General features: G+C 47.9%; 2 protein-coding genes across 32 annotated transcripts in view; both read left to right on the forward strand.

Annotated features, from left to right (window-relative positions):
• The window catches only part of R3HDM2 (R3H domain containing 2), a 179,713-nt gene extending 161,415 nt beyond the window's left edge, over window positions 1-18,298 (forward strand). For 15 of the 25 annotated variants that reach the window (XM_036297268.1, XM_036297251.1, XM_036297250.1 and 12 more), the window contains 11 exons: window positions 637-738; window positions 2,305-2,547; window positions 2,857-2,983; window positions 3,228-3,388; window positions 3,838-3,992; window positions 5,602-5,702; window positions 13,456-13,625; window positions 14,002-14,149; window positions 15,897-15,994; window positions 16,340-16,424; window positions 17,272-18,298. In XM_036297268.1, coding sequence (XP_036153161.1) covers window positions 637-738; window positions 2,305-2,547; window positions 2,857-2,983; window positions 3,228-3,388; window positions 3,838-3,992; window positions 5,602-5,702; window positions 13,456-13,625; window positions 14,002-14,149; window positions 15,897-15,994; window positions 16,340-16,424; window positions 17,272-17,612 — 1,731 coding nt within the window. In that variant the 3' untranslated portion in view covers window positions 17,613-18,298. The remainder of the gene's footprint in view (window positions 1-636; window positions 739-2,304; window positions 2,548-2,856; window positions 2,984-3,227; window positions 3,389-3,837; window positions 3,993-5,601; window positions 5,703-13,455; window positions 13,626-14,001; window positions 14,150-15,896; window positions 15,995-16,339; window positions 16,425-17,271) is intronic. The other 10 variants (XM_036297260.1, XM_036297249.1, XM_036297257.1 and 7 more) reach the window with 3 other exon arrangements.
• Window positions 18,299-19,628: 1,330 nt separating this feature from the next.
• On the forward strand, window positions 19,629-27,175 carry STAC3 (SH3 and cysteine rich domain 3). Of its 7 annotated transcripts, none has more exons than XM_036297272.1 (12): window positions 19,629-20,347; window positions 21,040-21,103; window positions 21,377-21,644; window positions 21,876-21,973; window positions 22,181-22,244; window positions 23,124-23,221; window positions 25,498-25,564; window positions 25,744-25,793; window positions 26,076-26,161; window positions 26,338-26,389; window positions 26,466-26,543; window positions 26,782-27,175. In XM_036297272.1, the coding sequence occupies exons 2-12, from the start codon at window positions 21,041-21,043 to the stop codon at window positions 26,878-26,880; spliced, it is 1,023 nt and encodes a 340-aa protein (XP_036153165.1). In that variant the 5' UTR covers window positions 19,629-20,347; window position 21,040; the 3' UTR covers window positions 26,881-27,175. The 7 variants fall into 7 exon arrangements, with proteins under 7 accessions (XP_036153165.1, XP_036153164.1, XP_036153162.1 ...); XM_036297271.1 differs by having other exon boundaries at window positions 19,763-20,347; window positions 21,383-21,644; window positions 26,466-26,603; window positions 26,782-27,172; XM_036297269.1 differs by having other exon boundaries at window positions 19,771-20,347; window positions 26,466-26,603; window positions 26,782-27,172.

Below are 27,175 nucleotides of genomic sequence, written 5' to 3' on the forward strand. Positions count from 1 at the left end.
CCTACAGAAACAGGAATCCATTTTGTTTTATTTCTTTTTTTAATGTTTTTTATTGATTTCAGAGAGAGGAAGGGAGAAGGAGAAAGAGATAGAAACATTAATGATGAGAGAGAATCATGGATGGGCTGCCTTCTTTACACCCCTTACTGGGGATCAAGCCCACAATCCAGGCATGTGTCCTGACCGGAATCGAACCATGACCTCCTGGTTCATAGGTCAGTACTTAACTACTGAGTCACGCTGGCCAGGCCAGGGGATCTCTTTTCAAATGGACATTTGAGGAGGGTTTATAATTATGTTCCCCAGGAATCATATGTTCAGAAAAAAATGTTTTGGGAAAAGCTATGTTTGGAATCAGACAGCAGACCCCAGCTCTGAGAGTTCTAAAATTGGTCACAACAGCTGCAAAGTTCTGAGTGGCTAATGGGATGGGGTATGCAGCGAGTCTGTCCTGATAGGAGAGATTGCTATCCTGGGCTTGGTATTCATACTGCTCAGCAGCCTTGCTATTCATGTGAAATTTCTTTTATGATTAACATTGTTCCTTCCCTTTTCCTCCCCATCTCTGCCCTGCTGCCTTTCCCTGTGCCTCCCTTTTCTCTTCCCTTTTCCACATGCCTCTCTGCTGGTCCACAGCCTGTCCCAGCTCTGCAGCCCTCTCCGCAGCCTGTTCAGTTCTCTCCAGGCTCCTGTCCCCAAGTCCTTCTGCCAGTCTCTCCACCCCAGCAGTACAACATGGTATAAATTTCATTACCCCTTTTTGTCTTGTCCTTGTGTGGCCTATCTCTCTGGGTATGTCTGGGTCAGTCTGTGACAACCTTGCAAAGCAGTTGTGCTTTTTGGAGGGCCATGTTTAAAGGTGTTTCTTCTTGTGGGGCCAGTATAGGCTGAAGTATACTCCACTCTAGTGACCACATCACAGTAATTTAGCCATCAAACGATGCTTAAATGTAAGAGAGAGGAACACTGAGTTCCCGTGAGTTATAGGAAGGGAAACGCAACCAGATGTTGATCTAACCTGGGCTCCTCATCTTTTCCTTTAAAAATAAAAACACAATTGCAGACTTCTCTGGTTCCACTGGTAAAAACTTAAAATGTTCCCTTCTGTTACCGTGTTATTTTACATAAAAAGTAGCCTTTTCTAATGCATAACACTTGCTGTTTAGTTTGTACCTTGACTACAAATCCTTTGAAGATCTGATTTGCCTCATAGTTGATAACTTCTTTAATGATATAGGAGGACTGGCTTCTTTTTATTTCGTGTTAATCACACCTGTCTGCTTTTTCACTAGAATCCCTTCTTGTCTCCCACCTCTATTTCCATTCTGAAAAGTCCTAGAATATGGACCTCAAAATAATCAGCAATCCAGTACTCTTGTCATCTGTTTCTGCCCATTAAGGTAGTTAAACAGCTAACTTGAAGATCAGATCCCTGAAAATTGAGTGAAATCACAGGAAAGCATTACCTAGTTATTTTGGTTTTTGGTTCTTTTTGCAAAAGAACTCCTCTGCGTGTGTATGTGTTTGTGTGTGTGTCAATTACTGTCCAGGGAGCAGAAAGGACGAGGAAGCTAACAAACTAACCTATCACCGTATAAGTGAGAGATGGAACACCATCACTCTTGCTGCTTAGAGAAGAGAGCTGAGAGAGAAGGCAATTACAGACTAGCCAGTCAGTCTCACCCTCCAGCTCAGCTACTCACCCTGGCCTCCTTTCAGAGGTGAGAATTAGAAGTGGTTTCTGAAGGGAAGGAGAACTCTAGGCAAGTATCAGAGAACAAAGGTGGAAATGACCTTGAGAGGGAGTAAGGAGATAAGCAGCAGGAGTGGGAGTCCATCAGTCTTTCTGCTGCATAGGCAGAGCTGGGGAGCCACATGAACCGAGCCACCCATAATCCATTCAAGGTGTTATCTGGGTCCTTTATTATAAAAACAGGATTTTTGGCAACATAGGGTACTTTGTGTAGTTAGAGGCAGGAGGAAGACAGGAAATGGAAAGGCTTATAGTCTTTTTTTTTTTTAACCCACTAGTTTGTCCTGTTTTTCTATATATAGAAGTTGTGTCATTGCTCCCATCTTCCCAGGACAAATTCTAATAAAAATCATAATCAGAGTGGCCATTGTTGCCTCATATGTGGTAAGGAGGCTGGCCTCCCGGGCACAGAGGCAGGAGTGTCTCACATTTGGAGTAGGTAAGGCAGGCTGTAGTAGGGTTGCTATTTCTGTCTGTGTGTCTGTGTTGAAGCCGAGAACATGGGGCTTGATGCCACCTCAGTCCTTGAGTCTCCACTACTTTTTCAACAGGCAGATGACCTCAGCAACCCCTTTGGACAGATGAGCCTTAACCGCCAAGGTTCTACTGAAGCAGCTGACCCATCCGCAGCTCTGTTCCAGCCCCCACTTATCTCCCAGCACCCTCAGCAGACTAGCTTCATCATGGCTTCCACAGGACAGCCCCTACCCGCTTCCAACTATTCCACCTCTAGCCATGCAACACCTACTCAGCAAGTCCTGCCACCCCAGGGCTATATGCAGCCTCCTCAGCAAGTGAGTGGCTCTGGTTCCCAGCTTAAATCACTAATTCCGTGTGTCCAGTATTATAATCTTTCCCTCTTCCTCTGATTTAGACAGACCAGAGGGGATACCTGTTCCTCACCTACATTTCCCACTAGTTGTCTTTCTAGTTAGAAGGTTTCTTTCTATGTGACACAAGTCCTTCCTGTTATTTTTCAAATTTGTATACCAATGCTGCAATTGCAGACCCAAAATATCTCCATTTACAGATTTTTGGCCATCAACCCTGATGCAATTAATAGTTTGGGGACCTTCTCACACATCTCTTTCCTCTCACCATAGATCCAGGTTTCTTACTATCCCCCTGGACAGTACCCTAACTCCAACCAGCAATATCGACCTCTCTCTCACCCGGTGGCCTACAGCCCCCAACGTGGTCAACAGTTGCCTCAGCCATCCCAACAGCCTGGTAAGGGGAACTGCTAGTGTAAGAAGACAGTGAATAGGGGAAGGGCGGAGACTGGGGAAGAGAATTACCGTCCCTGTTTTTTTAAAAAAAAGGCAGGAATGATTAGATTCCTGAAGAGGTACCCAGGATCTCCAGAAAAAGGAAAGGCAAAATAGACAGGTGAAGAGAAATTGCTTGATAGAGTGTGACCTCCTAAACATTGTTGAGACCATGCTAATGTCTTCTCTTCCTTGCCCATCCCCAGGTTTACAGCCCATGATGCCTAACCAGCAGCAGGCGGCTTACCAAGGCATGATAGGGGTCCAGCAACCACAGAACCAGGGCCTGCTCAGCAACCAGAGGAGTGGCATGGGGGGCCAGATGCAAGGCCTGGTGGTTCAGTATACTCCACTGCCTTCTTACCAAGTGGGTGCATTTTGCATTGGGAACGATCACCCAGTCCTCAGGATGAGGGAAAGGAGGACAGCCTCCTATGTCACCCAGTCTGACATCTCTAACAGAAAATACTGTTCACTTCGCCCTTAAATTTTTAGGTTTTTTCCCTCTGAGAAAAAGCCCAGAGAATCTGAGGAGAGTCTTTATTTAAATCGTTTGGTCTTTATACAGCCATGCAAATGAGTATATGCCCAGAAAAGTAGGCTCTAAAGGGAAGCAGGCTCCTTTCTCTACATCAGATGCTCAAGAGTGGTATTTGGAGAAGAGGGAAATAGATGTAGCTCTGTGAGCATTTCCTTTAGGCAGATGAGAATAGGAGGAGTCTCTGAGAGCTAGAGAGGAAGTTAGAGTGCCTTAGTCTGTTCTTGGATGAACTCTTTGGGAGTCCGAGTGGTCATTCTCTTCTCATCTCCACTCAGGTCCCAGTGGGTAATGACTCGCAAAATGTGGTCCAGCCGCCTTTCCAGCAACCCATGCTGGTCCCTGCAAGCCAATCTGTGCAAGGGGGTCTCCCGGCGGGAGGGGTGCCAGTGTACTACAGCATGATCCCTGCAGCTCAGCAGAACGGTACGAGGTAAGGATCCCCGAAAATCCAGACACATCTCCCATAGACCATCGGCAATGTTGCGCCATGCTTTTGTTTTCACTGACCTAAGAAAGAAAGGCAGGGGTAGAGATCCCAGTAGTGCCCTAAAGCTAGTAGAATATGAGTGAGTTCATTCTCCTTTTGTCCTCATTGATTTGGTATATCCATAAGAGCTCATTAGCAGAAAAAATTCCTGCTTCAGAGACTGAGGCTTTATGATTTCCCATTTTTTATTTTCCTAATCAGTGAGATTCAGAACTATGGGATAGAGATTGCTCATCATTAAAAGAAGCAATTTAGCCGAAACCGGTTTGGCTCAGTGGATAGAGCGTCGGCCTGCGGACTGAAAGGTCCCAGGTTCGATTCCGGTCAAGGGCATGTACCTGGGTTGTGGGCACATCCCCAGTGGGGGATGTGCAGGAAGCGGCTGATCGATGTTTCTCTCTCATCGATGTTTCTGACTCTCTATCTCTCGCCCTTCCTCTCTGTAAAAAATCAATAAAATATAAAAAAAAGAAAAGAAGAAGCAATTTAGAGAAAAAATAAATAAATAAAATTTTCTGTATACCTCTTTATACCCATGGATGAATCTCACATGGTCTATTTATATGTATCTTAGGATAGACCATAGCTGATATAATTTTAGAGGTAGAAAGTACCTTAGAAATATCTAGTCCACGTCCCTTGTTTTATTTTTCTCCCTTTTTTAAAAATACTGTTTTACTGATTTCAGAGAGGAAGGGAGAGGGAGAGAGAGACAGAAATATCAATGATGAGATAATCATCGATCGGCTGCCTCCTGCACACCCCATTCTGGGGACCAAGTCCGCAGCCTGTGCCCTGACCGGGAATCTAACTTCGACCTTCCAGTTCATAGGTCAATACTCAACCTATGACACACACCAGCTGGGCTCTCCCTTTTTTTAATAAATGAAGAAGTTCTAGCTAGGGATATTAAAGAACTTACCCAAAGTCATACAACTAGTTAAAAGCAGAGCTGGAACTAGAACTCAAGTCTGGGCCTACTTGCAGGTATCTCTGTGTGTCTCTCTCAGTGTGTATATATTTATTTATGTCTTTTTATATGTATGTCTCCTGTTGTCTTGGGCTTCATGGGGGTTTTTCCCTATTTGTCTTCAGGTGACTATCTGTGTTTGCCATTGTGTAAATATCCTAAATCATACATCTCCATAGTTCTTTCTTACCCATCTCTCTCTTGCAGTGTATATCTGTCTCTGGCACTCTCTTTGTCTGTATGTCTATATGTTTATCAGAGTGTGCGTGTATTTGTGTTGTATGCATGTATGCACATGTATGTATCTGGTGTTTCCACACTGTTAGGAAGAGCATGTGTCACTGACATTCCATCTGTAGTACTGATTAGCAGCTTCCTAATTGAAAGATGATCAAGTACAAATATATATAATTAACTTTGAACTGATTAGTGATTTTAGAAATTGCATGGCAAATTGGTTTGGAAATGGCTTGGAGCTGCCTCTGCTTCCCATAGGGGAGGCCCGGGCAGCAGCAGCTGTTTGCCATGAGCTGTGTTCCTCCCTCCACCTCTTTACCACTCCTCTCTTCTCTGTTTCCCCAGCCCTTCTGTGGGATTTCTGCAGCCTCCTGGCTCTGAGCAGTACCAGATGCCTCAGTCTCCCTCTCCCTGCAGCCCACCACAGATGCCACAGCAGTTCTCCGGTAAGATAATAAAAATTGCCGGGGCTGGGAAGCCGGAGGGAGGCAGGCAGGGGGAGTGGTCTTGGGCACTGGCAAGAGCAAATGCTGCTCTAGATCTGGGAAGGGTAGAGAGAGTTCAGGGATGGTGTGACCCCATCAGGAAGAAAGGCCAAAATCCTGGCTGGTGTTTTCCAGGGGTGCTGAAGTTGACCTCTCAAGAAAGGTGAGGTTGGTTGCCCCATCCCTGGGCAGCCACAAGTCTGATTGGGTTCATTATTTCTTTCCTTCGTATTTTGTTTTATTTTCCTTTTTCTGAATTCACCATTACATTTACCACATGCATTTGAGACATGAAGTGCTTACCTCTGTCTCCTACACGAATTCTTCCTATGACAGCTTTTTTTCCCCCCTCTTGGGAGTGTGAGCAAGGCTGATAAAATGCTTTTTAAGTCGTATCTTAGATTTGTTTAGCAGTTTTTTGTATGTGATCGCATACATTTTATCATTTTAATTCTTACTACAACTTCATGAAGGGGAAATTTAAGCCTGAAAGGATAAATGACTTGCCTAAAGTCACAGTCCTAGAACTTGAACTTTGGTCTTTTGAATTTCTACATCCTATGCTGCATTCTCAATAACACATTTTCAACAGGCTTCTGTATTCTCCCAGGTGAACAGGCTTGTGTCATGCAGCCTTTCACTGTCTGCCTTTGCCAAGAACTCCCCCAGTACACTAAGTGCAGCTGCCCTTGTTTCTTTCCCTTTCATTGCACCCTAACATAGTTTTACACTGCAGTTAAAGAAACTTAAGGGGTTCTGGAAGGCAGGAGGTCTTAATGTACTTCTATTGTGGGAATATCAGAGTGCCCTCTGCTGGGGAGAGGGAGGTATTTTTGCCAATTTCTCCATTTAGAAATGTACTATTTTTCACATAACATATTTTATACTCATGTTAGGTTCTGGAGAGTGGATTCCAGAATTAATTTTGTTCATGGACAGAATCAGTTGTTACCTTCAAGGAGCAATGACTTTTTCCAGACCAAACATGGATCTCTCACAGGCTGAGAGATTTTAAATTCAACAGCCTTTACCTTTTATTATATTACTAGAGGCCTAGTGCACAAATTTGTGCACCAGTGGGGTCCCTTGGCCTGGCCAGCAGGATTGGGCTGAAACTGGTTCTCTGACATCCCCCGAGGTGTCCTGGATTGCAAGAGGGTGTAGGCCAGGCTGAGGGACCCCACGGGTGCACAATTGGGGCCGGGGAGAGACGCGGGAGGTTGGCCAAGCTGGGGAGGGACTGCAGGAGGGCTCCAGGATGTGTCTGACCCGTCTCTCTCAGTTCCGATGGGCTGGACCCCAGCAGCAAGCTAACCTACCGGTCTGAGCGTCTGCCCCCTGGTGGTCAATGCACATCATAGCGAGCTGTTGAGCGGCCTTAGCATATCCTATCTAATAAAAGAGAAACATGGTAATTAGCCGTACATCCGCTACCCTTCCCATTGGCTAATCAGGGCAATATGCAAATTAACTGCCAGCCAAGATGGCGGCCGGCAGCCAGGCAGCTTGAAGCGAACATGAGGCTTGCTTGCTTCAGTGACGGAGGACTCCAGCGTTCCCCGCCTGCCGCTGCCGGCCTCTGAGCTTGCAGTCTGAAACATTGTTACAAATATAGAAGCTAAACAAAACCCCAGAAACCTGCTTTCAGCCAGCTGGGATCTCAGAGCTGGAGTTGAAACAGTGTTTCAATTATAGAACCCAAACAAACCAGATACCTGCTTTCAGCAGTGGAGGCCTAAGAGCTGGAGCCAAGCCTCAGAGCTAAAGCTGGCCCAGAATAAAAACAAAAGAAAAAAAGGAGCGGTTGGGAGCTTCAGTCACCCGCCAGCCTGAAAACAGCTCTCAGCCCCTCACCCAGACTGGCCAGGCACCCCAGTGGGGACCCCCACCCTGAAGGGTGTGTGACCAGCTGCAAACAGCCATCATCCCCTCATCCAGGCTGGCCAGGCACCCCAGGCACCCTGATCCAGGACATCCTTCAGGGCAAACCAGCCGGCCCCCACCCGTGCACCAGGCCTCTATCCTATATAGTAAAAGGGTAATATGCCTCCCAGCACTGGGATCAGCAGAGCCGCGAGGCCTCCCGGCACTGGGATCAGCGTGACAGGGGGCAGCACCCAAACCCCCTGATTGCCCTGCGGCTCTGTGTGTGACAGGGGGCGGGGCCACAACTTCCCTATCCGCCCTGCTCTATGCCTGATAGGGGAGAGCTCCCCAACCCCCTGATTGCCCTGCGGCTCTGTGTGTGACAGGCTGTGGTGCCCCAACCCCCTGATCGGCCCTGCTCTGTGTGTGACAGGGTCAGCGCCCCAACCCCCTGATCGGCCCTGCCCTGAGTGTGACAGAGTGCAGCGCCCCAACCCCCTGATCCGCCCTGCTCTGTGTGTGACATGGGGCAGTGCCTCAACTCCCCCTATTGGCCCTACTCTGTGAGTGACAGGGGGGAGCTCCTCAACCCCCTGATGGGCCCTGCTCTGTGCGTGACAGGGGGGAGCTCCCCAACTCCCTGATGGGCCCTGCTCTGTGCGTGACAGGGGGGAGCTCCCCAACCCCCTGATCGACCCTGCTCTGTGCATGACAGAGGGGAGCTCCTCAACCCCCTGACCGGCCCTGCTCTGTGCGTGACAGGGGGAACTCCCCAACCCCCTGATCAACCCTGCTCTGTACATGACAGGGGGGAGCTCCTCAACCCCCTGATCGGCCCTGCTCTGTGCATGACAGGGGGGAGATCCCCAACCCCCTGATCGACCCTGCTCTGTGCGTAACAGGGTACGGAGCCCCAACCCCCCTGATGGGCCCTGCTCTGTGAGTGACGGGGCAGCGCCCCAACCCCCTGATTGGCCCTGCTCTGTGCATGACGGGGTGGCGCCGCAACCTCCCCATCAACCCTGCCTTGAGTGTGACGGGGGCGGTGCCCCAACCCCCCAATCGGCCCTACCCTGAGCGTGTCTGACGGTGGCATCACAGCCTCCCGATCCGCCCTGCTCTGTGCAGGACAGGGGGCGGCGCCCCAACTCCCCAATCAGCCCTGCTCTGAGCCCAACCAGGGGCTGCACCTAGGGATTGGGCCTGCCCTCTGCCACCCGGGAGAAGGCCTAAGCCAGCAGGTCGTTATCTCCCGAAGGGTCCCAGACTGCGAGAGGTCACAGGCCGGGCTGAGGGACCCCTCTCCCCCCCCCACCCCCCGAGTGCACAAATTTTTGTGCACCAGGCCTCTAGTTATTAGCATATTATGCTTTGATTGGGTGAATGGATGACCAGACACTTAGCATATTAGGTTTTTATTATATAGGATTGGTCTCTCTAGCTGTTTCTCCTAGCATCACCAGGGGCACTTGACCTTGACATTCCCATCAGGGTATGGAAACTGTAGAAACCAGCTCCAAGAACCACTGTAGCCTTTGGTGGTGCTTGATACCACAGGGCATTTTCTCTCTTATTTGTTAAAAGTAAATGTGTGCATATGGATATACTATCCTTGCTGGTATATCAGTATATCTATTGGGTCTCTATGATTATATATCTGTTCATCTTCAAATATAAGGTCTTTGAATATGAAATAAACCAGGTGAAAGAATTTTTCATTACCTCCTCTGGACCTGATGCTAGGCTAAATAAACTGAAACAGCTATTCTGAAAGTTGGCAGCACTTAGAGATCTGGGCTGGGATTGGAAGAAGGTGATCAGGCTCTTCCCTAATCAATAGAAATGGAGGAAACCCACTTTATCGTCTAGTTCCCTTGCTTCTTCAGAATATTCTGTTATAATTCTTTTCTTCCCTGCTTGATCCTAGGCTTCTGGATTTTCCTAGATGATAGGACCCTCTGTTCCACCCACATCTAAGAGACCATATTCACAATACCACTGATTTTAAAAGTCTTCAATCCCTGCTCATAAAAATCTAAGAGGAAGTGGAATAAAAGTACCTCTTCTGTCTTCCTTTCCATTTTACCCTTTACTGGGAAGATAGAAGACCTGCATAGCCCACAAGGGCTCTATGTCACCTTCAGAGGACAGTTACCCGCCCTTCTCCCATGAAGCAACATGGTCACTTTTCCAAAAATAAAGGCAGGGATTAGGGTTGACTGTTCCTGGAACAACTGTTCTGGTTTATTAATACATTTTTGTAGTTGCCCAACTTACCCCCAGGCCTGGATCTTAATTCCTCCACTATGATCTTAGACATAACTATAACCCCAGGAAACAACTTTCTTTCCACTAAAATGATGGCTTGCAAGTCTCTTAAGGTTTCTGCAGAGATGCTGGTCTGGGGAAGATGCACACAGACATAAAATGGCAGTGAGACCGGTACCCAGACTCCCACTCACAGTGACACAGCAGCGTGGCCAGGCGAGGCACATACAGACATAGCCTCCCACATACTCACTGGCTCGTTTTGTGGCTGAGGGTTTACCAAGGCTGAGACTGTTTTCTCTCTCACTCCCTGAAGAAATCCCTCTCCCCCACCAAAAAAGGAAAAAAGACCAGATACTATTGTATTCTATTCTGTAATTTTGGAAAGATGCTATGGATTTTATTTCTCTCACCATTCCTGTCCATAGATTTGATTCCTGATGGTAAGGAAGAAGCCTTATCAGTCTTCTACCTCAGTGATTTCAAAAAAACCAACTAAACAAAAACCAATTCTGCCAGACATAAATGTCATCTGTTTGTATTTATGTGGTTTGCTCTGCCCAATCGACCTTTCTGCCCAGGTTTAATGATGCCACTTAAAGAGCCATTCACACGTCCCCTCTGCTTTCAGAGCTTTCAAGCTGAAATTGATTTCCTTATTCAACGCCCTTCTCCCCCTTCCCACTCCAACACTGGCTTCTTCCTCCAATCTGATTATATAGAAGTGCTGTCACTGGGCCGTGAGGTGGGGTTTTTTTTTTTGGCGGGGGGCCGGGGAGAGGGGGGGTTATCACCATGTCCATTAAGAAAGTAGCGACAGTTCAGCTGCTAACGGATGCCACTTGCTTTGGGCTTGAGAAAAAGAAGCATAAAAATCAGCTCATCAGCCAAGTAGTGCTCTGTGTCCTCGGCTGAGTGAAGGAACAATGCTGCAGGCCAGCAGGGAAGGAGGGGAAAGACTCACTGTGGGGAGGGCTGAAGCTGTGACTGATCACCCTAGCTGTGTTTTTGTTGGGAATCAGAGAAAATAATACCAGGACTTTGTTCTCTTTTCCACTCCCATTGAACCACCTAATAGCTCCTATGGCTACATGTTGCAATTAGAAAGAGCTTTCACCACCTTGTGTATGCTCACATCCTACACTCTCACACATCCTCCATTCTTTCCTGACCCAGGGCATTAGGCTCAGATTATGAACTGCCTTCCAGAAAAGCCGTAGATTTTATTATTTTTACCTTGGCCCCCTCAGGTAGCAATGAGATGTTTGAATAAGGTCAATTGCAATTTTGTTGGTAGAAGTTGTTGGAGCAGGTGGGGCTCTTAGGACAGGGAAATAAAATGCCCAAAGCAACTAGAGTAAGGGAGGAGTTCTTTTTTTTTTTTTTTTAATTTTTTTTTTAATATATTTTACTGATTTTTTACAGAGAGAAAGGGAGAGGGATAGAGAGTTAGAAACATCGATGAGAGAGAAACATCGATCAGCTTCCTCCTACACACCTCCCACTGGGGATGTGCCCGCAACCAAGGTACATGCCCCTGACCGGAATCGAACCTGGGACCCTTCAGTCCGCAGGCCGACGCTCCACTGAGCCAAACTGGCCAGGGCGGGAGGAGTTCTTAAATGTCTGACATTCCACAGCTGTGAAATTTTCCTGTGGTTCTACAAGCCGTGCTGATGACCCTGTCCCACTTGGCAAGAGATGGGAGGTGCCAGCCTGTCCCTCTCAGTATTTGTGCTCTTTGATTAGATGAACCCTGGGCAGGGGGCACAAATTGACTGGGGAATAGGATACAACAGATGCTGTGTCTCCTGAACTGCTCTCAGGCCTCCTGCTGTTTCTTTTCCTTTCCTTTGACTGGTGCTACCTGAGAAAAGCAATCACACTTACTTCCCAGCAGGACTGGTGCCCAGGGCAGAGGCTGCAACATTTCCCATCACAGGAAGCAATGTGATGGCGATGGCAGTGGCAGCCCCAGAGCACCGAGCCATGACAACTGCAGCATTGCAGCAGGTTTTTGAGCGAGCAAGCCCCAGTCCCATTTCTCTACCACCACATACACATGGACTTAGCCTGTCTTCTACAGAAATACATCCTGTGAGGTCAAGAGCAAACCCGCACACTGGACAGTTCCCCCTGGGGAAGCAGAGCTCTTTGCCGTCCCTCCCAGCAGGGACTATCTAGCAAATTGCTCCTTGACCCCTTACCCCGCTTTTCACCATGAAGATTCAGGACTTAATGTTCCTCCTCATTGAGCCCTTTCTTCCCCTCAGCCTGTGAGAAGGTTAGGCTATCCATGGTTGCCTGTGCTAAAACCTCAAGATCATATCCAGTCAGTCACCTGAACCTGTCAGTGAAACCCCTTCAGAGAGGATCTGACCCTCCCACTCCATTCCTGCTGTCACTGCCTGATTCCAAACCTCCTCATTTGGTTTGCAGAGGTTCCTAACTAGTCTTCCTGCCACTAGTGTCTCCCTCCCTTTAGCCATCTTACATTCAGCCACTTGAGTTAGCTCTTGGAAGCACAGGTTCTGTGCCCAGCCCCTACAGGATAAAGACCCTCACCAGAATGTGCTTTAAACTCTTAACTGTCTGACTCCCTAATATGTCCATTCCATGAGAGCAGGAACCAGTTTTTTGTTTGCTTGTTTTGTTGTTGTTGTTACTCCTCACCTGAGGATATTTTTTCCATTGATTTTTGGAGAGAGTAGAAGGGAGAGGGAAAGACAGAGAGAGAAGCATCCATGTGAGACAGACACATCAATTGGTTGCTTCCCACATGCCCTGACCAGGGCTGAGGATCAAGCCTGCAACAAGGTACATGCCCTTGACTAGAATAGAACCTGGAATGCTTCAGTCTGCAGGCCAGTGCTCTAACCACTAGGATCAGGAACCCATTTTGTTTGCTATACACCCCGTGCCAAGCATAGGAACATAGGTACATAGTAAATGTTCAATAAATGTTTGCTGAATAAATAAACGTATCTCATCTCCTACTACTTCCCTACATAGCCCATGTGCCTCAGCACCTTGAATTGTTTGCCATTTCCTGAATATGACATACATCGCTGCTTGAAATGTTTCCAACTCATCCCACCCTTGCCCCAAAAGTACCTTTTGGGTCTGGCTTAGTAAAGCTAAGTGCATTCATCTTCTCCAGAACAACCAGAGATTGCTGGCTTATCTACAGCTATTACCAGAAAAGCCTGCACGTGCCTACAGTTCTGGCCCAAGTGCCAGACTGGGACCTGTACTGTGCCCAGACGTTTGAGCAATCTAACTCAGGCATTTGGTAATACCCAACCTTGACAGAATAGTGCAGTTTTCTGCCCCTCACCAGGTAAAGACCAGGAAAGCATTGGCATCTGGGACTTATGTCCCTTCCACTCAAATTTCCACTGGTTTAGGGAGAAGGAGTCAGAAACCAAATCAGCAGCTATCTCAGATTCCTGGCAGGACACAGTTTAAGTGACCGTGAAGAGAGTTGGTGGATTTGTTTACTAGCTTCCCCGCTCACAGTAGGCTGATAGGCCAAAATATAATTTGAATTCAGAACCAATTGATTTCTTCCTCCACTCAGGAGTGTCACCTTCTGGACCAGGTGTGGTGGTCATGCAGCTGAATGTCCCTAATGGACCCCAGTCTCCCCAGAACCCATCCATGGTCCAGTGGAGTCACTGTAAATACTACAGCATGGACCAGCGGGGGCAGAAACCTGGAGACCTCTACAACCCTGACAGTAGCCCACAGGTGAGTCCTGGCAAGGAGGTGACCAGATTCTTCTCAGAGAGTAATCTTTGTCATTGACTGAGCAGCCTCTTTTTGAGGAAAATCACAAGACATAGAGGAGAGCATCTTATTTCAAAGCACCTAGGATCTAAGATGGCAGATGAGACACAGACTTGAAAATGCTAAGAGGATACTTAAAATGGTATTTCAAAAAGTAGATACTAAAATAATACATACTAATTAGGGACTAAGGGGGCAGTTTGAAAGAGCAGGCTGACTTTGGCAGAGTTCAACAAGAGAAGTTTCCTGAGGCAAGTGAATTTAAGCCAAGCCATAGAAATAACATCCAGAGAGTAATGTTTAGTGTTTATGTGATGTGTGCTCTTTTCTCCCACAGGCCAACACACAAATGAATAGCAGCCCCGTCACATCTCCTACCCAGTCTCCAGCACCCTCTCCTGTCACCAGCCTCAGCAGTGTCTGCACAGGACTCAGTCCCCTTCCCGTCCTTACACAGTTCCCCCGGCCCGGGGGTCCAGCACAGGGTAAGGGGTCAGATTAGGGCTGACTGCTGTCAGATTTCGCCTTCACATCCCATTCCCAAGTGGAGAGATTGAGAGGGTAGCAACAGGCAGGGAGCCAGTGTGGCTGGTCATCCAATTCTGGGAGCCAACTCTTTTTTTTGTTTTGTTTTTAATCCTCACCAAAGGATATATGTATTGATTAGGGGGGCGGGGTGGGGGGACAGAGAGAGAGAGCAAGCAACATCAATGTAAGAGAGAAACATCACTTGGCTGCCTCCTGCATGTACCCCGACAGGGGTCAAAACCACAACCATTTGGTGTACAAGACGACACCCCAACTAACCAAGCCACCCGGCCAGGGAGAGCCAACTCTTATTTTAACATCCCTGTATAGACCAAGGACACTTGCCCCTCTTTATTTTATTTTTTTAATATATTTTTATTGATTTCAGAAAGGAAGGAAGAGGGAGAGAGAGATAGAAACATCCATGATGAGAGAGAATCATGGATCGGCTGCCTCCTGCAAGTCTCCCACTGGGGATCGAGCCCACAATCCAGGCATGTGCCCTTGGACCAGAATCAAACCTGCGACCTCTTGGTGCATTGGATGACACTCAACTAACTGAGCGACACTAGCCAGGGCTCACTGAACTTTCTAATGAACGAAAGCGTTCAACCCCTCAATACTGAGTCTGAGGCCTGGGAGTATGGGCTGTGTCAGACACAGCATAGTTTTAGAAGAGGGAATGCTGGGTTTGAGTTGAAAGACTTGGCTTCATATTTAAATAAGTAGCTTTGTGATGTTGAACATGTTACTTAAACTTGGAACCAGACCTCAGTTTTCTAATCCATACAATAGCCTTAATCACAAATATGATGGGAATAATCTTATCTGCTTTCTGCCTTGGTTGTCACAAACAGTATAAAAATAAGATGAAAATGTAGTTTAAAAACTTTAAAGTGCTCTAAAATATATTTACCAACAATAATAGCTAACACTAATAGTGCTTAGTATGTATCATGCATTGCTGTAAGTGCTTTACATTTCTTATATTCATTTAACCTTCCCAACAACACTAATGAGGGGAAAACATACCCAACATTCCATTTTCAGTAACAGAGCCAGGATATGAACCTAGGCAGTCTGGCTCCAAGTCTGTACTCTTGCCTGCTACACTGTATGCTGACATGAGACAGAAAATTTATGCCTGGATAAGGGGTGGGGAGAATCTATATAAGAAATGAAAAACATGCCCTGGCTGGTTTGGCTCAGTGAATAAAGTGTCAGCCTGCAGACTGAAGGGTTGCAGGTTCAATTCCAGTTAAGGGCACATGTCTGGGTTGGGGGCTCAATCCCCAGTAAGGGGGGGGGGGGGATATGTGCAGGAGGCAGTCATTCAATGATTTCTCTTATCATTGATGTTTCTATTTCTCTCTCCCTCTCCCTTCCTCTCTGAAATCAATAAAAATATATTTTTAAAAAAAATAAATGAAACACATTCATAAGGGTCTGTAGGTTTCCTCCAGGACCTTCTGTCTACAGTAGACAAAACCCTTGAAGGATGTTGGAACCTAATAGCCCCATTTGTCTGAGATACAGCTGAGACCCAAGCGATTTAGGAGAGAGACAACTCTTAAATCAGTCATATGGGCACTCCTATAATAGAAAAAGTAGAAACAGTATCTATCTCCAAAGCCCCCTGAAATCTTATAAAAATCATACCATAAAATTCAAACTCCCAGAAAACTATCTGCTCTTCCTTCCTAGGTGATGGGCGCTACTCCCTCTTGGGCCAGCCATTACAGTACAATCTGTCCATCTGCCCTCCTTTGCTCCATGGCCAGTCGACTTACACAGTGCACCAGGTGAGCGTGTCCCCCATCAGCCTTCGGACCATCAGACACCCCGTCTCATCCAGGCTCCTATCTCTGAGCCATCCACCTCAACAGCAGGGTAGACAAGGGAGACAAAACAGGGAGAGTGGACAGAGTAGGAGGGGCCCACTCCAGCACCCATTCTTCCCACCCCACTCCAGTGTCAGGAGGAGGGGTCTCTTTGTTTCTCAGTGGCCACTTGCTGGCCAATCTGACTGCCTGGTGGGATGGGGTCCTCAGGTTTGGGTGCTGCTCCTTAATCTCTCAGACAGACATTGGGATGCAAGGCAATCAATGTTATCGACCCAGGATGAGCATTATCTTTCCATGTTGAAGGGACAGAGTGGATTGAAGCATGGAAACCGGAGTAAGAGACAAGCACTCAAATCTGCCTCCACTGACCTGGGGATGACAGATGTCGGTGAGTGACAGGATGCTGAATCCCCAAGAGACCGTGCTCACCCCTCCAGGCCTACATTATCAGCCCATGATGGCTGGGAAAAGCCAGCTTAGGGAGGAGAGTGGAAATAGAAGCCCTTTGTACTAAGAACAAGGAGAAGCTAGAGAAGTGAAGTATTTTTGTTCTCCTTACCAAACTATTCCAGATCCTGGGAAAATGATTCCCAAAAAATTGGGAATAACACAGTGCTGGGGGTTGTTGGGCCTATTATTAACTGAGAGTCTTCTGGGAGTGGTCCTGACTTTAATCTAGGATGTCTACCTTTGGTGTCCTATACCCAATTGAAGAGAAGATTGACAAGAGAATATGGGGGAGTGACTCTCCTCCTGCAGGCCTTCCATACTAGGTATACAGATCTCTCGGGATTTCCCCTATTTGGAGCAGTTTGCCAAAAAGGAAAGGAGGGGAAACTGACTTCCCTGGGTGATAATAGAGACTCTATTTGGGCGAGCCTCTGGGAAGGGATCTGTGGAACATATTTCAGGTCAGGCTTTCACTTCGTGAAAGAACATCAGCAGAAGTCATACTTCCTTCACAGTAACAGCTCCATGAGAGAACAGTCTCTTCTTGCCTACATCTCTGGGCTGAAGAGGAAGTTTCCTAGTTTCTTCTAGTTGCCTTGATCAGCGTCAAGATGGTGGGGAATTGGGTTGACTGGAGAAGGAGGAAAGGGCTAACTAAGTGGGAAAGGCCAGGCTTTTGAGGACATTGTATGTAGACTTGGTCAACTGAATACTTCTCTGCTGGGTCACTGTTCAGTCCTTCCTATTCTAACCCTCTTCCAATGTCCTCTTTCCTCTCTTTCCAGTCCTGGGGCGGGTGCTGGAGGTGACAGATCTTCCTGAGGGCATCACTCGTACGGAGGCGGACAAACTCTTCACTCAGCTCGCCATGTCCGGCGCCAAGATCCAGTGGCTCAAGGATGCTCAGGGGCTGCCTGCTGGGGGCGGGGGGGACAGTAGTGGGACTGCTGAGAATGGTCGCCATGCAGACCTTGCTGCCTTGTACACCATCGTGGCTGTGTTTCCCAGCCCCCTGGCTGCCCAAAATGCCTCCCTTCGCCTCAACAACTCCGTGAGTCGCTTCAAACTTCGAGTGGCCAAAAAGAACTATGACCTGAGGATCCTGGAGCGAGCCAGCTCCCAGTAAATATGAGGGGAAGGGACTCGCACAGCAGGGGTGGGGGCAAGGTGGATAACTCCCTGGCAGACCATGGACAGAGGGAGAAAGGAAGGCAACAGACACTGAACTGGAGCCTAAGACAGTAGGGATGAAGGTAGAAACAGACAGACACACTGGCGCTGGTCTCTTCACTCCCTCCGTGGGCCCCCTCTTTCCCTGGTTGGCCTCCCTCTGCTACCCCCTCCTTTCCCAACCTCTTCTATCATTTTTTATCTCTTCTCCCACCATGAAATGAATTTCTTTCATATTTTTTGGTCAGGTAGAATTGGGAGGGTTCTATACTCCCCTCTTCTCCTAATTTCCTTACCATCCCAAGCTCCCTTTTCACTTTTGGTCTTTATGAATATATTTATATGGAAAGAATTAAGAAAAATGAAATTGATTTCCCTTTCTTCTCACTTTCCCCATCTTGTCACCCCAAGCCCTACAAAGTTAAAACTTGGGCCTCCTCCTACCCCCCCAAAACACTTGTATATTGTTTGTTTGAGGTTTGTGCCGCAGTAACAGACACAGTATTTAATTGCACATACAGATGTTTGCTAGGTATATTCACTGTAAATTTTATTTAATCTGATTTTTTGTTTGTTTGGGGGGTTACTTGGGGGAAGGTTGATTTTGTTTTTAAATATAAAAAAAAAAATCTGTCAATTGGACGTCAGTCCCTGTTTCTCTTTTGTTGCCCTGGTGTGGGTAGCGGTTGAAGGTCCTGGGTAGGTACAGCCGCACAGAGTGGGAGTGATTTGATGTGGGTTTGGATGGCCTTTCTAGCATATGAACACATATATTCTTAACACTATTCCCTGTGTCCCAGCCTCCTCCTCACACATAATTCTGATAAGTGGCTGAGTCTCTACTGGGACCTTGGTTCTGAGCTCTCCCAACTCTGCCACTACCTGTGGTTCATCAGGGGTAGCACTTCTCAGCTCTGCAGCTCTGAGTCCATATCAGGAGCCTGAGAGACTTGACTGGCTGTGTGGCCTCCGAGGTTCCTTCCACTGTTAATTCTGTGACGCTCATTTAGGTTCCCTGAGGCTGAGCTGCAGAGGGGTATGTGGGGTCCAGAACTGGGTTGAATGCTGGCTTCTTACCTGTCCATCCAATCTGCTGAAAACTTCAGGGATGGAAGGCTTGGGCCTTTCTTTAATCCTAAACCCAGTCGATTGGGTTCTTCCTGGCAGGAACAGAAGTAGATGTTTCTTACAATAAAAGTTACATCAGTTAAACTTGCAGTACCAAGACACCAGGTGTGCTCAGCCATCCCTGCTATGCAGCTGAAGAAAGGTGAAGAGCCAAGTCACCTGCCTGCAAGGTGGAGCTTTTCCTCTGAGGCTTCTCAGAGCTAGTCTGTTGTTCAACCTGTCAGACCAGAGTCATTAAAGAGCCCATATACCCAGAACATCCAGCAGCCCCTTTTCAATCTCACCCACCCATTAAAGGAGGAAAAAAATGGAAATGACGAAGAACATTGCCCTGGCAATCTCTTGGGTCTGGGTATCAGTGTCTCTAGCTAGGCTCCTCCGAAGCTTGTCTAACCCAACCTTCAACATAACCCTTTACTTGTACAGATACAAAGGATAAAATGGCACTATACTGTCACCTTCAAATTGCTCTCCTCTGAGATGGCGGTATCTCCTTTTTCAGCTGTGTCACACAGGGCAGGAGAAGGCTGCGTGCCTGAGATAAGAATGCCTGATAACTCACTGACCCATCAGTTCATACCCTGGGGCATCCAAGGAGGGAGATGGAATCGCAATCAGGAATCAAAATGGCATCCTACCACCTCCAAGAGTTTGGAGTTCTCTGGGGCTATTACTTGCAGGGATAAAAACCCCTGGGTGGCAGCTATTATTGCCTTCTGTCCATTGTTGAGGCCATCTGTACCTGATCATTAGACCCTCACTCCCCGAGAGTCCCCCAGCCTGGCTTTTTAAAATAGAAGTCCCTTCACCCTGAGGACAAGATTTTAGAAGAATAGGGGGGAAGATGCCTCTGGGGACAGCTGGAGAGAACAGCTATACACATGTTCTTCACTCCCTGACAAGATGGCAGGAAGGTACCCCTCCAACTTCCCACAGAGAAGAAAGCAATGTAGTCTGGCCGATAGGACAACTCTGAAAATTCAAATTTTCCGTTCTAAAGGTTTGAGTTTAAAGCTATACTTGATGGTATAAAGACACATGGCAACAAAAAGAATGGCTGGGAAGTAGAAGGCCTAATTCCTAAAGCAGGTCCAGGGAGGGTAGAATTGGGGAGATGTTTGGACCTCAGAGAAAGGGGATTGAAAAGCTGTTCATAATCAATCTTTACCTGCAGTCATCTAGAATCACCCAAATGAGTATACAGCATGAACACTGTCCCCTCCTGAATTTACCCAGTACTGACCTGCACACCACAGATGAGAAACTAGGGAACAGCAGCTCTGGGAGGTGGGAGGAGTTAGGGTCCAGGCCTCCCCGTATCCAATTTCTCTTTGTCAGCTGTGTCACTCAGCTGTCCACTTCACTCCAGCCCTGTCATTCCAGCTCTGACACCAAGGCAAGACGCTAGGTCTACAAATACCGTCTGGGTGGCTGGTGTGAGTTCAGAGGATACTGGGGGGGGCTTGGCCCCCAGAAAGAGGACCAGTCTTCCTCCAGTGCTACCGCCAAGGCCGCAGGGGCTCCTCTTCCCTCCACAGACTGAACTGACAGGGAGTCCCAAACGTGAGTTGCCTCTTCATCCTCTTTCCATTTCCAGGACTGCTCTCCCCAACCTCCCCAATCCATAGTCTATTCAGCTTCTTCATTTCTCTTGTCTAGGAGTCGTTTAGGTTTTAAGAGTGAAATTATTCTACTTCAGGATAATGAGCTAGGATTGGAGTGGGGTCAAGGGAAGGGAGTAGTAGAGAAGGAAAGGCTCATATTACTCTGAAAACTTAAAATAGCTGAGGCCTGAGGCAAGCTGGGAACTAGGCACTAGGCCCCCAGGGCTCAAGAAAGAAGTAGGGAGAACAAATGCCCCAGCCCATCCCTCCACACATCAATCTCCTGATAAAAGGAGATCTGGGAAGATGTGTGTCATATCTCTACTGCCCATAGATTCCCAGGAAAACAAATACCTAAACCAGGCAGTCTTGAGTACTGACTGTATTGGGGCTACAAATTTGGGGGTTGCACCTCAGAATGGACGGATGGGTTTTGGTTTGAGGAACTAGTGGGGAAGTTCTTCAGTCTGTTGGGCTTTTCTCTGGACCTCCATGGAATCTTCCTATTCATAAGCTCTGTGAAAAGATCTCTAACCAAATTTCTCCCAAAGCCTCCCCTTCAAGGACCACCCTACTATAAAGGGACAGAAATAAGGGAGGGAGAATGGCAGTCAGGAATTAGATGTCATAGTGGGGTCCAACCTCTTGCAGGATGACAGAAAAGAAGGTGCTGGAGTCCCCTAAACCCTCCCCAGCAGAGACTCGGCAAAGTGGGGTGAGTCAGGGCCTCTGACCACTGGGTGTGGGGAACCTGGGAAGCCATTGCAGCATTTGAAGAAAGGTGCTTGAATTGATCTCACGTGTATGCGACTCCTCTATTGTTAGAATGCCTGCCAGCATCTGCAGCCCTAATACCCCCTAATCCTGGGGTGTGCCCCTTGCCCCAAGCTAGATAAATGTCTAGTGAGCTTCAGCTTTACCTAGTCTAGAGAGCATGACAATTCTTTTAACATTGGGTTTCCTTCATTCCCTCCTCCCTTCCCCTCAGCTACAGCGGCTGAAGCAGTTATTCAGGAAGGAGTCTGCTGGGACAAAGGAGATGGAGCTTCCCCCAGAGCCCCAGGCTAATGGGGAGGCAGTGGGAGCTGGGGGTGGGCCCATCTACTACATCTATGAGGAAGAGGAGGAAGAAGAGGAGGAGGAGGAGGAGCCACCCCCAGAACCTCCTAAGCTTGTCAATGATAAGCCCCACAAATTCAAAGATCATTTCTTCAAGAAGCCCAAGTTCTGTGATGTCTGTGCCCGGATGATTGTGCGTGAGTCATGAAGGGAAGGAGAAAGCGTGTGATGTTGAAGGCAGGGGACTGGGAAAGGGTTTAGGGTGTAGCAGACAGGCTGTGTCAAGATTTGGCTTTAAGGAAATAACTGTTAGAGACTGAGGGTGTGGAGTCCCATACAGAAAAGGAACCTAAGCGCTATAGTAGCAGCAGTGGTACAAAGGGAAAGGGAAGCAGGAACCTCACCCAAATGTTCTCCCCTCTCCCAAGTCAACAACAAATTTGGGCTTCGCTGTAAGAACTGCAAAACCAACATCCACGAACACTGTCAGTCCTACGTGGAGATGCAGAGATGCTTCGGCAAGATTGTGAGTAGGCTTCGGGAGCAAGAAAATAGAGAGGGGACATGTTGCCAGCTTCACCCCTGCCAGTCTCTCCTCAGGTCACCCCCTCCATATCCCTGCTTTTTCTTTCTCAGCCCATCTCTTACTTCAAAAAGGGGTGAGCACTCATGAGAGAGATGGGGTTCTGGGTCCTGCCTTGCTCTTTCTGATGCTTTCCATCCTACCCTACAGCCCCCTGGTTTTCATCGGGCCTACAGCTCCCCACTCTACAGCAACCAGCAGTACGCTAGTGTCTGTAAGTGACTCACATGGAACCGGAGGGAGTGGGCAAGTTTAGAGATGGTTCCAGCACACCTCTAGATTTAGAAACCAAATTCCGAAACAGAAAGCTTCTCCATCCCATGGTTCACTCTCAACCTCATAGTTTAGCCACCTTGGATGCAGAGTCGATATTCCCCTATTTGATAGCTGAGGGAGATAAGATTTAGCGAGGTCTCCACACAGCTAGCAAGAGGCAGAGCCAAGATGGAATCTTCATCAAAATCTGTGCTCTGCATATGCAAAACCATTTCTAAGTGAACGAGGATTCTCGACTGTACTCATCCTTGTTACAGAAGAATGCCACACTTAAGGCCAGACCCAGAGCTATGGACATCCTGGGCAGATTCATAGTTTAGCAACCCTTAACATTTATGTTGAGGTGAAGCTAAATTCTGTGAGGACTGTGGGTGTAAAAAGAAGGGTCCGCTGGTACAAGCACCCCTGCTTGCACATGCCACTCAGTGGGACAAAAAAAGCCAGCAGTTAAAGGACCACTCTCCTAAGAAGGAGAATGGGAATTCCGAGCATTCCCCGACGCCCAAGCAACTTAGTAAAGTGGACTTTCCAACATCATATAATGAATGCTCTGCCTGGAAGGAGTGCTGGTAAATATTTTTCTCCATTACATTACATTTCCAGTGATGTTTTTAGAGCTCTTTGTAGATTGATGATCCAGGTATGCCCAGATGACAACTTCCCTGATCCTACACACACACACACACACACACACACACACACACACACACACGTGTCCATTCAATCCCACCTCTCCCTTACTTAGGAAGCCTCTCTTTCCTCCAAGTCTTTCCCTGCCTCCCCAGTAATGTCTTCTTTCTTCTCCCATTCCCACCAGCTGCTGCAAATCGTAATGACCCTGTGTTTGAAACACTGCGCACTGGGGTGATCATGGCAAACAAAGAACGGAAGAAAGGACAGGCAGATAAGAAAAATGTGAGCACCATACCTCCCTTCCAGAGACCCCATATCTCCTCTCTGGAAAGCTGAAAAGAGCTAGGGATCCCTTTCCCCTAAAATTGCACATAACCCAACAGACAGATTTTTGCATGCAATTTTAGAGGGCCTCAGGTTAAGAACTCCTGCCATAGCATGCATTTTCTCCAGGAACTCCCTTGTGAAACTGTCAGATTAGTCACTATAACCAACTGAAGGCTAGACCCCGGACCCCTGGCATTGCTAGACAATAGAGGCAAGAGCTGTGCTTTTGGATTCAGGGAACAGAATTTGTCCGGTAATTCTAGAGTCATACAAGGGTCCATGAAGATCGTCTGGTCTGACCCATTTATTCTACAGATGAGGTAACTGAGGCACAAAGCTAGTGGCCAAAAGTAGCTTCATTTCCTTTTATAATAGAACTAGAGGCCCGGTGCATGGATTTGTACACTGCTGGTGTCCCTCAGCCTGTGCTGCGCCTTCTCGCAATCCGGGACCCCTGGGGGGATGTCGGACTGCAGGTTTTGACATCCCCTGAGGGATGTAGTAGTGCACGAAGTGGCAGGTGGCTGAGTAGGAGCCTGAGCCCGGGCCAGGTGCTGCTCCCACTCATCCCTGCCCTGCTGCGCCTGCCACCATTCAGCGCTGCTGTGGAGGCGGGACAGGCTCACACCAGCTGCACTTGCCAGCCATGAGCCCGGCATCTGGTGCCCATCGGTCAGCTGGGTGGCGCTCCCACTGTGGAAGTGCACTGACCACCAGGGGGCAGCTCCTGCATTGAGCATCTGGCCCCCGGTGGTCAGTGTGTGTCATAGTGACCAGTCATTCCCAGTCTTTCTGCTGTTAGGGTCAGTTTGCATATTACCCTTTTATTATATAGGATAGATTACTAGAGTCATAATGCCATAGATGCATTCAGTTCAGCAAGGGGTTTGTTAGCATATCCTCATATCTTTCTGGACAACCAGGATGGACTAATGTAGATAACGGTTACGGTTAGATGGAATCCTAAAATTGACTGAATGACAGTACCCAAAGGACCCTGGTCCTTTAGGACAGTGGTTCTCAACCTGTGGGTCGCAACCCCTTTGGCTGTCGAATGACCCTTTCACAGGGGTCACCTAAGACCATCCTGCATATCAGATATTTACATTAAAATTCATAACAGTAGTAACATTAGAGTTATGAAGTAGCAACGAAAATAATTTTATGGTTGGGTCACAACATGAGGAACTGTATTTAAAGGGCCAGAAGGTTGAGAACCACTGCTTTAGGAAGTGTATACCTACAGGAAGATTTCTGATGGCTCATAACATGATTTTGTCTTTGGTCCTCACCTATGAACATTTTTCTCACTGGTGCAAATGAAGATATAAATGGTGTACCCATCAAGTTTGTGGGAAACATAGAAGGAAAAACATATACTAAATAATATATTCAGAAATCTTATAGACTAGAAAAAGGCCCAGCACTAATCATTTGAAATTTTGTAAGGAAAAATGTATATATCTGTTCTTGAATCAAAAAGAAAAAAAAACCCAAAAAACAAAACACACACACACACAACAACAACAACAACAAATCAACTGCACAAAAACAGAACTAGAAATCTGGCTTCAAAGTAGTTGATATGGAAGTTGGGTGCAAATTAGGGATTTCTATGGAGGGAGCTATAACTGTAAGGCACTAACACTGTGATTTGGCTGCTTGCAGAAAGGCTAGCACATTCAGGTACTGTTTTCTTAAGGGAATTGTAAAAGCTGTGCTGCCCATTTTTCTCTTATACACTGAAGTATTTTTAAGGACAGACATTATAGTAAAGGACATAGAACTGGGATCTTGGGGAATGATTTGAAGGGTCTGAAAATAATTAGAGAGAAAAAAGGCAGGAAGGACATGTGCTGACATGTCCTCAGATCTTTAAAGGGACTATATTGGTTCTATATTCCTCCAGAAGGCAAATCAGGCCAATGACTAATAGTTACAGGGAGACTGGCATAGGTTTAATATGGGGAAACATCCTATAAATAAATTGCATGGGCTTATTTTGAAAGGTGGTGAGTTCTCTGTCATTAGCTACATTCAAGCACAATGTGGGTGGCCCACCTGCCAGGATGTTTTAGAGAAAGTCTCTGCATTAGGCAGGTGATTGAATAGATATTTTCTCCAAGGCTCCTTCCAACCCTGCCATCCTATTAGCCTCTGTCCTGACTGGACAGCCAGTGCAAGCATGGGTTCCCCAGACAGCATCTTCCTAACTCTGGTGCACCCTCCAGCCTCTAGCAGCCATGATGGAAGAGGAGCCCGACTCGGCCAGACCAGAGGGAGGCAAAGCCCAGAATGGTGAGTGACTCCCACCTCCATCCAGAGATGGAGGCGGTCGGGCTCAGCAATGGCAGCAGGAAAGGTCAGTAAAGGGTACGCCAGGTTTGGAGAGAAAGGAGGCCCCATAACAGAAGGGTAAGAGGATGAGGGCTACCCTCCAGGAACCAGAGACAATTTGCTGGTGTTTCTCATCCCAGGAAACCCTGAAGGGGATAAGAAGGCTGAAAAGAAGACACCTGATGACAAAGTGAGACTCCTTTCTCCCTGCATGGAGCCCAGTCCTTTTCCCAACCCAGTCGGACACCACTCTCTACCTCACAGCAAGAGCGCAGACTGCGCCGCGGGTTCCCATTACCCTTAACCAGCCTTCTCCACCACTTTACACACACACAACTAATACATTCCTCTTAGTTCAGGGGCCTGGGAGAGTCAGAATGGAGTGTGTCTGGAGAATGCTCCTGCCTTGGTCTCCTGCCCCTCAATGTGGGACAGAGGAGCCCTGAGACTCATCACCCCCTTTCACCCCCAGCACAAGCAGCCTGGCTTCCAGCAGTCTCATTACTTTGTGGCTCTCTATCGGTTCAAAGCCCTGGAGAAGGACGACCTGGATTTCCCGTGAGAGGCCTTAAGATTGGGGTGGGGGTAGACTGGGAGCCCAGCTCCCTCTGGGAAAGGAAAGAGGGGAAGGGGATACTCAGGGCTTGGAGCTTATTGAGGCTGGACGTGGGTACAGCCAAGGGACTGGATAGGAAGGCCTCTAAATCTCAGAGGCCCCTCCCTTTCCCTGCCAGGCCTGGAGAGAAGATCACGGTCATTGATGACTCCAATGAGGAGTGGTGGCGGGTAAGAGAAATGACTGAGGGTAGGGTGGGACATGGGTTGAGTTTAAAAGGCTGATTCTCCCTACCATCTTCTCTAGGGGAAAATAGGGGAGAAAGTCGGATTTTTCCCTCCAAACTTCATCATTCGGGTCCGGGCTGGAGAACGTGTGCACCGGGTAACAAGATCCTTCGTGGGGAATCGAGAAATAGGACAGATCACCCTCAAGAAGGATCAGGTTAAAAAAAAAAAAAAGACCAGGTAGCTCTGGTGCCCCAACCCAACCCCCGGCCGGAGGCTCCTCTGCACACTCCATTAATGACACTAGGAAAGGCCTCCGTAACTCCGGGCTCCCCTGCTTCTCCTCTACAACTGTTTTCCCTTGATTTCTCTCCTCCCTAATCCTTTAATCCTAGATCGTGGTGCAGAAAGGAGATGAAGCTGGCGGCTACGTCAAGGTCTACACTGGCCGCAAGGTGGGGCTGTTCCCCACCGACTTCCTGGAGGAGATTTAGGTGTGCAGGCCGGCGCCTGCTGGCGGGAGAGACTCGGGCCGGGTGCGGGCAGGCCCAGTGGAAGGTGGAGAGGAAATGGAGTGGAAGCAACTCTACTGCTGAGTCAGGGAGGAGCGGGAAGGCCCGCCAGAGCGAGACGGGGCTCCTGGGAAGGGACTGGTTCCCGCCCTCCTCCCTGGGCTATGCCATCGGATACTGGTGCCTAGAACAGCCCTTGAGAGCTGGAAAAAATTGCGTTTCCACTAGGAGGCGCCCTGGGTTGCGGGGGTGGGTGGGAGGCGAACTGTTGAATGTT

Source organism: Myotis myotis, unplaced genomic scaffold (assembly GCF_014108235.1).
Source record: "Myotis myotis isolate mMyoMyo1 unplaced genomic scaffold, mMyoMyo1.p scaffold_m19_p_3, whole genome shotgun sequence".
Classification (NCBI taxonomy): Eukaryota; Metazoa; Chordata; class Mammalia; order Chiroptera; family Vespertilionidae; genus Myotis; species Myotis myotis.

What these genes read in the sequence shown, in the direction of transcription:
- STAC3 (XM_036297269.1), top strand. Translation starts at nt 21,041, where the DNA reads ATGACAGAAAAGAAGGTGCTGGAGTCCCCTAAACCCTCCCCAGCAGAG. An exon ending in CAGAGACTCGGCAAAGTGGG is followed by an intron (nt 21,104 to 21,376) that starts GTGAGTCAGGGC and finishes CCTTCCCCTCAG; the next exon opens with CTACAGCGGCTGAAGCAGTT. An exon ending in GGGAGGCAAAGCCCAGAATG is followed by an intron (nt 25,565 to 25,743) that starts GTGAGTGACTCC and finishes TTCTCATCCCAG; the next exon opens with GAAACCCTGAAGGGGATAAG.